Source organism: Poecilia reticulata, chromosome 9 (genome assembly GCF_904066995.2).
Source record: "Poecilia reticulata chromosome 9, P_reticulata-male-v2, whole genome shotgun sequence".
Taxonomy (NCBI): domain Eukaryota; kingdom Metazoa; phylum Chordata; class Actinopteri; order Cyprinodontiformes; family Poeciliidae; genus Poecilia; species Poecilia reticulata.
The window spans coordinates 24332832-24345168 of NC_088838.1; the positions used below are offsets into that span (position 1 = coordinate 24332832).

Here is a 12337-nt window from a genome sequence, read left to right on the forward strand (position 1 = left end):
CTGTCTCTCCCATGCACAAGGGGGGACAGCGATGGGGCTGAAAATGTACGCTTGAGAGAGACAAAAAGATTAGGACTGAGGAAAAATGATGTTTTTCTGTTTGCTAATTCAGCTCATCCTGAAACACAAGGGACTTTGAAGCCTACATACTAAACTATTCCTTGAGTTATTTTTTCTATTAGTTTTTCATCTTGTATTTTGACTTTAGATGAGTTCGTCTCTTTGCTTAATACAAAACATACATATGTTAAATCATGAAAGAAAGTAATGTGTTACAAATGAGGAAGGGTTTTAGCCTTTCTCCTTGCTTTTTTCTTTACTTCCTATCTCTCCTGTATCTGTGTTTTGAGTCTCTCATGTTGGGTAATGCTCTGTTTGTGGACTGTTCTCCAGTTTCTGATCACTGTGTGTTTACTTTCTGTTCTTCCTTTCATTCAATTAGATTCCTCCATGATTCTGTTTTCTAGTTTCCTCTCTCTGCTACTCTCCCTCTGGTTAATTAGTCTCCATCTGTCTCTTGTTCCACTCATCGTCTCTCCTCAGAAGATATTCCCCTTTGGTTCTTTTAGTCACTGCTTGGTTCATCCTGTTGTCCATTATCGGCTCCACTGTCTGCTGTCGTTGTTTATGCTTCTAGATTATGGAGTCATCTCAGTTTCCCGCCAATTGTTCTTGGTTTTTGGATTCTGGACTTTACAGTTTCTTTACTAAACATTTTTTTCCCCTTTTACTCTGCCTCCCTTTTCCCTGCACATTTCTACAACCAAATAGTTTTAGATGTGTTTTCCCTTGAAAACAAATGTAACTTGTTTTTCCATTGAGTTGTACAGAGTATAGGGTCAAATTGAAGGTGAAAATGCTCTGATATTTTTCATGTAGCTTACCTTATTTGGTGTAGTCCTCTTATTGCCTGTATTTTGTATGTACCCTCTGCACTCACACTTCAGGTAAACACTCAGCTATGAACCTTGAGACTATTTTAAAAAAGCAACGTTTTCCCTTTCAACACTACAGTTAAATACTAGAATTACTACAGTCTGGTCGTCCAGATTGACACTGGCGACAATTTGTTGATACAGGCACAGGAAGCTCTCTCTGTTGTAACACTGACTGACAGTTGACAACACTGCAGAGCTCCAACCTACCCATTAAGGTCATTATTTCAGGCAGCAAAGAGACCTGTAGCTTATATGCTCATATTTCTTTTATATCTCTTCATAGTAGAGTAAAGGTGAACAAAGATAAGTTGGAAGCAACCAAAGAAAAGAGAAACTGTGAGACTAATACAACACCCTGCTTCATGACGTGATAATATGTCTAGATTATTACAAAATTGGGCATTTGAAGAAGAAAAAAAAAAACTGTCTTTTCACCCCGTTCATGGCTGTCAGAAAACTTTTGCTGCTCTGAATGGATGTGATTTGGCTCTGCACTTGTGTAATCAGCGCCTCTTGTTTAAACTGAAATAGATTTCTCATCCCGGTGCAGTTCAGCCAAGAGGCAGAGCAGCCTCTCTAAAATAAATGGCAACACAAAAAAACGACTGAAATTATTTTCCTTTTACTGTAAAACCCCGGCAAAATGGCAACGTCAGTATGATCAGGCCGAGGCAGAGGGAGATAGATTAATGATTACTTCACAAATAGCGTGAATCAGGAAAAAAAAGACAAGCCGATCACAAGAGAGGGAAATATAAAAATAAAAAAGTGGAGAGTACGTTAAACAGACAAGAACAGCGAGTTGCAGTTGGCGACGTTGATGGCTCTCCTATCTGGGTGTCAAGCATGTACCGAGGGTGTGCTAAACAACATCCAAACATCCCCAAATCCCCCAGGCGCCTATTGAGAGGCTAAAGAATTTGAGAAAGTGACTGGCTGGGGATAAAAAGGAGTGCAGGATCGAGGGTTGGTGGGGGTGTGGGGTGTAGAAGAGGTGGAAAGGGGAGATATAGGGAGTGTGTAATGGCGAGAGAAAAATCAATGGGTACCCCTGGAGGGGATAAGAGCCATGACATCATGGTATGGCAAGAAGCACAGAGTGGGGTGGTGGAGAGAGAGGAGGGCGCCCACAGTCACCCATTCTGCCTGCCGGGGCCCATCCGCTGGAATGGATAAGAACTGAACAATGTGCGCTCCATGAATGGGATCCCAAATCCCACAGGAGGAAAAAAAAACAAAACAAATCACCAGTGGGAAAGTAGAAGGCCAAGAGAGAGCTGGATAAAGAGACAGAGAGAGATGGAGAGAGACTCCTTAAAAAGATGTGCAGACAAAGCAACAAAGCATCCTGGGACATGTAGAGCAAGACAAGTAGAGGCCGACACAAAGCTGCTTTTGTGCTTCCAGGCTGGTGGGTGGCTCGGAGAGACCGATCTGAACTCGGCGCTATTTACATCTGAGCCTCTCCAATATATCGATTGGGTCATGTAATCCCCGAGACGGTGAAGGGAAAGACGGTTGGATCCGGGCGCGTTCATTTGTCGTGGTGCGCGCGCCGGCAACGTGTGGGAGGCAGGAACGGTGCTTTACGTAACTCGTCAGGAGAGTGAACAGCTTAGAGTTGCGATCAAAGTTGTGCTGGTTTGACAGAGACACGTGAGGCAAGGATGGATGCTTGGGAAGGCTCTGATCACAGCACCTCCTCGTACAAAGCTAAAACAGGCGAGGCTTAATTGCACTCCTCGTCACGCAGCGTTAATAAGTAAAGTCACAGGCTTCACTCGGGGGGCTCAAACTGTGCGTCAAGTGTGAGACTTTGGCTTGTTGTTTGCTTTTAAACAAAGGGCTTCCGTTCTTCCATGATTACAGCACTCATAGTGTAAGCAACAATAAGGGAAAAATAGTATCAGAAGAAAAGAAACAGGCAGTCTTTCATGCTTGATGCTTTGATAACTGAAAAAAAAAATAAGTAGGTTTCCATAAAGCAGTCTGTGTTATAATTTGGAGTAGAGAAGAAGAAAACTCGAAATGATGTCATTCCGTTGAAACTGGACGTTTAGATGCATCGCCTAAAAATGGACATGAGCATTTTATGTTCACAACATATTAAATGAAACTATTATTGGTCAAGGTAAGATAGGATAGCCAAAATTATTTCTTTTTGCTAAGGGAGATCATTAAGAAACTTTTTTTCATAAGCAGTGAACCTCCATCTATTTACGGTTCAGTATTTATAGATTCACCTATCACAGGTTTTTCTTTGAAACGTGACTCCTAATTATTTGCGTAAAAAATTCACCGATTGTTTTGTAGATTAATTCTAAAATATTCAAAAGAAACTGCATCTTGGGAAGCTGAAATACCTAAGCACATTGCTAGTTGGCTAGCGTCTGCCAATCCAGGTTGGGGCACCATTCGTTTTCGATGTTAGGATGACTAAACAGACCAAGTCTGTGAGTGCTTGGTGGAACAGCGCAACACTACGTTGATGCAACTCTTAACAGATCTGACAGAAAAATGGTCCTCCTGAAAACATAGACGCACTCATGTTTGAATGAGAACAATTTACCTCTCAGCTTCTGTGATGCTAACAGGTACTCCGCTATTGAGAAATCAGAAAAGAGTGCTGCAGGTGCTGCCCTTAAAGTCAAAATCTTTCTGAAAGCTTACTGAACTATTGCAGCATCGCAACAGGGCAGAGAGGGAACAGAGAAACTACTTTTTCCACCCTCCCAGGTTCTACAAAGACATTTATCACAGAATTGCATGAAATAAGTTTAGGATAAATCTCAAGGAATCAGAAGAGTATCCAAAAAGTTTGTTTATTTAAATAATTCAGCTCAAAAAGTGGAACTCATACTCATAGATTCATTACACATATATTTTGATTTTTTTCCCTGTTAATTTTTAAGGTTATGGTTTACAGCTGCTGAAAACCCCAAATACCTATAATTACCAATCAATTATGTGTCATATAAATCTGAAAAATACATTCATAGAGAAGATATTTGATGTCAATATGGGCCCAAATGTCTTCTTGTTGTCCAATAGGCAGTAAAAACATTTTATCATAGATATCAGGTGGAGCAGACGTAAGTCTAAAATGAAGACAGATTTGTAAATTACTATTGTTATTTGACCCTCTATTTTATGCTTGTGCAGCAGAGCCTGACAAAAGATCCTTATGTGTGTTTCAGCATGTCTGCTCCTTCCTCATTCTTACACGCAGGAGACAACGGTGTTCTTGGGTTTTGAGCCCTGTGGATTTGTGTCATCTGTTTTCTACTCGAGCTCATCATCCTGGAGTGGAGATGATGTGGCTTAGTGTAAGTCCTATCTGTTTCACAACACCTGGAAGTTTTCAGACATTCTGCAGGATCATATTATCCTAAACATTTATTCTGAGTACAGACAACATCTACCGTATTTTTCCCTGATGGATGAGGGAAAAGTTTTATGTCAAGATTTTTTTTTTTTCCAGAGTTTATCCCTCAACACCCAGGATCTTAAGATAGAGGGCTTTATACGCTTGAAGGAATTTTGTCAATTTCACAGCACACAATAACCAGTAACATTTCACAAGGTTGGAGCATGCAGAGAAACAGAGTTTTGGTCATTCCTTTTTGAACAATCTCTAGATAATCCAGAGTCCAAGGTCATTTCTTAAGCACCCTTATCACCAAGTTTTCTGTATTTAGTTGTAGGAACCATGAGGATTTCAGGAGGCTAATTTTCTGAACAATTCAAGTTCATTTGGCCTTAAGTTCTGGATTAAAAAGACCCATTTAGGACCCTTATATTTAAGTATTTAGTTGCATCAGTAATATGTTTGTGGCTTTTTGTTGTTCTAAATATATAAATATACATTGTCGAATATATAAACAGTATTTACAGGCAGTCGTGAGTTGGAAGCATCTCAAGCTTGAAGAGGCAGAGATGATGGTGTTTGCTATCTATCATTTATTAAACCACACAGCATTATGTTTGTGATGGTAGAACAGACTTGTTTCTTCCAGTTCCTGTTATCTCAGCTATTTAATTACAGTTCAGCTGACAATATTGACAAGTTGCTTGTTTTCGAGTATGTCTACTGATAAAAAGCTACACATATTTGTCCGACTTGCACAGCTGGTTCTTTCGTCTTTCACATTTTGATGAGTACATGTATCCAAATTAAATGTTTGCTTTGTTTTTCTGGTGTGCTACTTCAAAACACAACTTAATTCAAGGCTTTTTACATGTTTTTGCCTAGGCTGCCATTCGGTTTGGAGAGTGCTATGTGAACCGAGTGCTTACTCCATCCAAACAAAAAAAAAAAACAAGTATTGATTAAATGCGCCACCAGATTAATGAAGAAAATCAGTAGGGAAAGAAACCCAGGATTTGTCTTCAAATTGAGTTTTGAACGAGGGAATTCTGTGTTATTAACCACCATCAAGTCTGTCTGAAGTTAACTAAAAAAATCCCTTGAGGTCTCTGCCAGCATGTAGAAACTATATTAGCTCATTAGTTCAATGTGCCTTTGTGGCCTTGCATGTTTCAAAATAAATAAATATTGAAATCTGCTGTGGTTACTTTGTAGGTGAACAGTCTGTGGTATAAATGTCACCACTGCGGGGGGGGTTTTGATAAGAAGTTCACTTTAAAACCAAAAGATAAAGGAGAAAATGTTACAACCCCAGTGACTGATTTTAAACTTTTAAACTCACCAAAACAAAAGCTGATGCAAAACACTTTATAGATTTATGTCTTCAACCCTCTGGGGAATAAAAAGAATAACTGTCCTCAAGAGGTTATGAGATATATGGATTTGTGAGAGACCTGTTCGTCTCAGCCTGTGCTCATATTACGTCTTTGTCTCCACATTATGAAAAATGCTAAATCTCTTATGCTACATACAATTATATTTGTCATGAAACTATTGTTTTAAAGACGTTAAAATGGCACAATGCACTTGCAAGACTACACAGGTTTAGAAAACGGATGGCTGGAACAGTAGCTGTTTATAAAAGTACCAAATTTGAGGATGAGGAAGTTCTGATGTGAAGAGACAGTTTATTCCAAACTCTAGGTCGAGGTCATAGAAGATGGGTATTTTATAAAAATATGGGTTTTGTTTTCTTTTCTTTTTATTTCACAAGATTTGGTGAGATTCTTTTTTTTCACATCTACCAAATATTTAAAAAAGATCTTGACCTCATGCTTCAAAAGTATACATGTTGCTCACATTGCATTAAAAGCAAAAAGCACATAGAGAGGGAAAAAAAGGGGATCAAAAACGAGCCCCTGTGGGATACCACAAATGAGAAGAGGTTGGAGGATAACTGCTTATCCACTCAAAAAAAAAGATACAATTTTATAGGATGAAAATAATAAATATGTATATTTACATAACACAATTTGTTTGCCCATTAATACAAGTTGACTGATTGTATTTCAGTTCTGGTTCCAAAGATGCTTATATTGCTGGAACTGCTGATCTTTCGAGCTATTTTGTTAAGTTGTTTGTTGCACTTATATTTGGTGGAAATTTTACAGGAAGAAACAACTAAGATTCCATCAATCTTCTGTTACTGATCCAAAGTCAAGTCGCAGAAGTAAAACATGTACGAGGGAAACCCAGACATCTCCAGTTAGTTTTGGTGTCTGGGGGATTCCCAGACACGCCCAAGTCAGACAGCATTTCTACCTTCAAGTCTTCTCACAATGGGAGATGCTTGGAAAACCTCTAAACAAAGGCACACAAGCAGCATCCTGATCGGATGTCTGAACCACCTTAGCCAACTCCTTTCAATGGAGGTGTAACTTTACTCTGAGCTCCTCTCACCTTAGTCATATTGTACTTTTGAGGATGATCCATATTTTATGACCACAGCCAAGAGTTGAGATGCAGATTATCTAGTAAATCAAGACATTTAACTTTTTGTGCTTGCATTACTTCAGACGAGGCCCCAGTCCGTCGATCCATCTTCCAATCCAACAAGACCAGGTGCTTGAGACCTCGGCCTCTGAGTTTGAGCCGCCAACTCTCCTAAATCTCATGAACCACCAGCGGTTTCATCAGTGTGTTTTGAAGCACAGCATCCGCCACGTAAAAACAAATCTAAACTGACAGAAGATCTCAGAATCAGAAACTTCAATAACCAGGTGTTTGTGAAGAAAAACAATAAAATCAAGGTTTCTGTAGTCGGGATTGAAATCCAACAACACTCTGCTGTAACAGATAAAACAATAAAATCATGTTTGTTGTTGCACACTGATGAAAAGGAAACTGCATTTCATTAACAGCTAAAAAAATCAAACTCCCTGAGGCTTTCCATGTAGACATCTGGTATTACCATAAGCGCTTCATGTACCCGAAGGGGAACTGGAGGATAGATTTTAACAAATTCTCACTTGCTTCAAATTCATCTTTTTCCCCCACTGTGATCTTGGTGTTATCAATCCATCATCTTCCTTTGTTATTTTACCCTTCCTTTCACCCTCCCCTGGATCCTATACCTCCACTGCTCACATCAGACTCTTTATCAAGGACACTGGATTAAAAAAAGTCAGGTTTTACATCCCACCTGTATGGATTGATATTTCCATCACTCTTTTTGAGAATATTTAAACTACCTCATTCTTAAAACACTAAGATTGTGATTGTGAGGACATGTGCAGATGATCTGAAACGCATCGTTTAAGAAACGGAGACGCCACAGTTACTTCACATCTTTCTACTTTAAGAACAAAGCCGTTTGTATGGATGGGGTGCTGTGATGGCGGTTGCAGTACAGCTGAAACCAAAAGTTTAAAAACACACATTCACCTTTGTTTTGTTACCTCTCACCAAAATCACTGCTATGTGCTAACTGCCACAATAATTCTACCAAAACACTAGCAGATTTCCTCGATGTTTATTAGTGTTGCCTATAAGCTTTAAGACTTGGATCAAACGTTTTGAGGTTCCTGCCACAGGTTTCTCAGAACAGTTTGCTGGAGTTCTGGTCCATTCTGCCTGACAGACCCGGTGTGACCGAGTCCAGTTTGTAGGTTGCCTCGCGCTCACACACCTTTTCAGACCTGCCTTCAACTTCTCTAAAGGACTGAGATCAGGGCTTTGTGATGGCCACGCCAAAAAATTTACTGAAGTATCCCTAAACCACTTTGACACCTCGGGCTGAATGCTTCAGGTTGTTTTTCATTTGGAAGACTTGGGTCTTCCAAATGAAGACCCAAGTCTTCATTTGGCAGCTGTGCCCAACCTTTTACTTCCAGGCTGATGTTTGTGGATATTGCTTCAATAATTGCACATAACATTCTTCCCTTCTGATACCATCTTTTTTATGAAGTGCATCATTGCATACAATAAAAGAGTGTTTTTAAGATATGGCCTTAAAATACACACGCAGGTAAACCTCCGATTAACTCAAATGTGTCAGTTAACCAATCAGAATCAATCAATCAAATTTTATTTGTATAGCGCATTTCAGCAGCAAGGCATTTCAAGATGCTTTACATAATTAAAAAACTAAATAAAAACAGCAAAAAAAAATCAAAAATAAAAACAGTTTCCAAAGGTTCCAAAACCATGACATCATCACTTGGACTTTCCCTCATTGCTTAACAAAACACTAGTCAATCTGTATGTAAAGTTGAGATTTTGAAGACCGTACTAAAGAAATCTGACATATTCTCTCATTTTTGTGGCATTTAGAAAATATAAATAGTTGTAGTCCATCTGACTGACCTACAACATGAGAAGTTTGGTCTGATTTAACTTTGGATGATGAGGAAGAAAAGGTGTGTGTTTTTATTCGTTAGTACATTTGTGACCTCATATTCTTAATTAGATTTAGATCTGGACTTTGACTGGGTCATCCTGGCACATAAATATGCTGTGAGTGAAACTATTTCATACAGCTCTGGCTGTATGTTCATCCTGCTCCTGCAGGAGGACAAATCTCCTACCCAGTCTGAAATTTTTACTTCCTCAAACTGGTTTTCTTTAAGTATTGTCCTGTACCGAGTTCAATCAATCTGACCAGCTAAGAAAAGCTTCCCTACGGCATGATGTTGCCACCACCATAGTTCACAGTGGAGATGACGTATTCAGGGGGGTGTCACGGTTAGATTTTCCTCACATACACAGAGTTTCTCATGACCAATTCCACAGTCATCTGACTAAATAACCTTGCTCCATGTTTTTGTTGAGTCTCCCCATCTTTGCTTGCAGTAAATCTTAAATATTTTATACAACAATGGCTTTATAACTGTTTCATAAAGACTGGATGGTGGTGTGCACAACTAAAAGTTTTCCTGTTGTCAGATTCTTCCACCTGAGCAGTGCATTACTAAAGTTCCCCCAGAGTTACTATTATAATTTTGTTCTGCATTTTAATGAGGATATGTAATATTGTCCTTGGTGGATGGCCATGTCAGGGAAAATCTGCTGCTGTGCCACCCTTTTCATCCACCAATTATTTTTCCATCATTTCTTCCCCGAATGCTCTGTTAGGTTTTTAAAGCTCAAGATATTTTTTTTCTCTAATGTTTTCTAACAAAACTTAAAGGCCTTCAAGCTGAATTTAAACTGAGACTAAATTACACTATACAAATTAGACAACTAGATTTTATTTAAAGGTATCATGGTGAAGTGGGAATAATGGAAGTGCACACCACATTTTTGAGATTTAATTGTAAAAACAGAAGAACATGTTTTGCAAAGCACTGTATTTTAAAGGTAGAGGGGATTATCCTGGACTGTAAAGTCCTTTTAGTTTCTGTATTCTTTCTAACACCTTATGCACTCCACTCGTGATGCGTTGAATAGCACAAATTGATTGGAGGAAAGAGATATGAGAAGCTCTGGCAGTTCTCCTCCTCCTCTGCTCTTCAGGGAGAGTTCTAATAAAGTAGGAGGCTGGTTAGATGCAGGAGTGTCTAACTCTCCACTTAGCTTCCACAGCAATCAATAAAATCCAGAGTACCAGTCTTGCCTTTCGCTCCTTCCTTCTCTCCATCTTTACGATTTCATAACCTCTTTCCTTTTTCCAAGTTGTTTTCACATCCTCTTTCACTTGCATGTCTCGTCACATCTTTACTCATCACCTTTTAATTTTCTGTGTTCTCCAATTAGCAGCTCCCCCTCTCTTTTAGACAATTAGCAGCAGCCAGGGTGTTTAACCTGTGTGGTAATCACACTTGGAGCTAAACCTCTCAGTTGTTGCAAACGCCTTCCCGAACCACAAGTTGCAAAGAGAAATTTTTAACAAGAGTTAAAAAGATGTTCGACTCAGAAAACACCAAGAAGAAGAAGTCAGATTTTTAAAAAGTGTAAAAAAAAAAAAAAAAAGTTCATTTGCATCATCTCAGTCAGAGGAGTCCTGTCCGTCTCAGACATGTCATTGCTTTTAAACCTGTGAAACAACAGTGCCCCCTGCAGGCACGTAACGGAAGCGCATCTCTGAAGTTTTCTCCTTTAACTTTTGGCAGGGCTTGTTTTTAGCCCACCCAGATTTCTTCACCAAGAATAAAAAAAAGTAAATGGATTTAAATAAATTAATGTTTCCTTTGAAAGCCTAGAGAAAAACAGAAGAATCTAGTACAAAATGTCTATTTAAAAACTCTTTCTTTCATAGAGATAAACATAAACAGTATTCTTATCCCATGTTTCACCTTGAGGCTCCAATTAAACATGGTAAGAAATTTGAATATGTCACGCCTTATTACAAGTTTAGGCTAAGCCAGCATCGTCTTGGGGCAAAGAAGCGAGCAGGAAAAACACTTAACTATTCAACTGGAACAACAGCATCCAGGCTAAGAAGATAAACACCAACCCAGTCGAGGCTAAAGCTAACGAAGGATTTCAACATCCATGACATCAAACAATGGTCCTCCACAGACTTCAGAACACAATTCAGCTGTTTGTTGGAGTATTAACAGCGCCATGACAAGTGTTTGACGTTATAGGACAATCAAAGCATCAAGTGTAAACAAAATATTCCAATTAAATGTGCCAACAATACTTGAGTTCCCTTTTCTTTAACCTCCCAGAAGGAACAACAGATAAATGTGAGAGAGAAACAAAATCTCTTACCAATTAAAAACACAATGAGAAAAAATAAACAGAAACAGGATAAAAAAAAATTTCTTTGCATGATGTCATATTTGCATGTTTTCTAAAATGACAGCCCCAAGTATTGCTTAGATACATGAATTAAAGATATTAAGAGCATTAAAAACAAATGAGCAACAACAAAATATTTGTAAAGAAGTTCATAAGACAGACATGCACAGTAAATATTACGTACTGTCCATTTTTAGCTACAAAGTGAATCTCTCAAGAGAACGAAAACACCCTGAAGGTTTCAGATAACAAGCTCCCTGATCTCTGCTCTTTACACCACACTTACTCTGGAGCCAGATGTCAGACTCTCTTTAAGTCAAGACAGGCAGCTCTGGGATTACCATCAATTAGCAGAGAGAACAGACAGACTGGAGATGATTTTTGTTTGGCATTCATGAAGGACACCAGTCTGATAAGCACTTCACACTGACAGTTTTGGTTGTTTTGGTTTACAGTAGATGTATGCAAGTATAAGCAAAGCACAGAAACAAAAGAGAGGTCGTGTGGGTCATGTTTTTAGGAGCTCATACCTCAGAGTCTTCATTTCGGACCCCCAGCTGCAGGACGGCACTGGGAGACTTCATACGAGCCTGGCTGGACTGGGCCATCTGCAGGTTCAGCTGCCAGCTGACATAGTCCAGCTTAAAAATATAAATGATGCCAGTTTATAATTTGAACATATAGCTCTCACACTTCAGCTTAATAAATACTCGAGACAATTAAATGTGGACAGACAAAAGCTTTCCTGTAATTCCTTTTTCTACTTATAATGTGACATAAATCATGTTTGATGGTCAGTATTCATTCTGCTCTGTGTTGTCTGTCTCATTCAAAAAACGGGACAGGTTCAGACCGCAACAAACAACAGAGGTCAGCAGAAAGGATTGTCAGGTGTGACCTTCCCGACATCCAGAACTTCAACAGGTCTGGGATCAGGGAAAGGACAAATATAATCTCTGCAGAACGCACATATGCTGGACACAAACTGTTAAGACTTCTACTGTGAGGTTGTGTACATCAGAGCTTTAAAACTTTGCACTTTTTCACTCCAACATATTTATTTTTAGGTTGAATTGTACAGGATAATTTTGAGGTTTCTTGCATTACAAGAAACCTGGTATTATAACAGGGGTTGTGGACATTGGAGAGACACTATATGCAGCATAGAGACAGAAAAAGCTCCAATCAAGCCAGCGTTTTGTTATAAAGACTTTAAACCATAATAAAGTCTTTAAAATGAGAAAATGAAGACTTTTTAAAACATTTGTACCCTGATCCTGATAAGTGG

The 12337-nt window shown here is 38.9% G+C and overlaps 1 protein-coding gene across 1 annotated transcript in view; it reads right to left on the minus strand.

Moving 5' to 3' along the window:
- Nucleotides 1–12337, minus strand: part of commd10 (COMM domain containing 10) — a 65410-nt gene that overhangs the window by 48099 nt on the left and 4974 nt on the right. The window contains exon 5 of the mRNA XM_008418241.3: nucleotides 11580–11690. Within this exon, the coding sequence (XP_008416463.1) occupies nucleotides 11580–11690 (111 nt within the window). The remainder of the gene's footprint in view (nucleotides 1–11579; nucleotides 11691–12337) is intronic.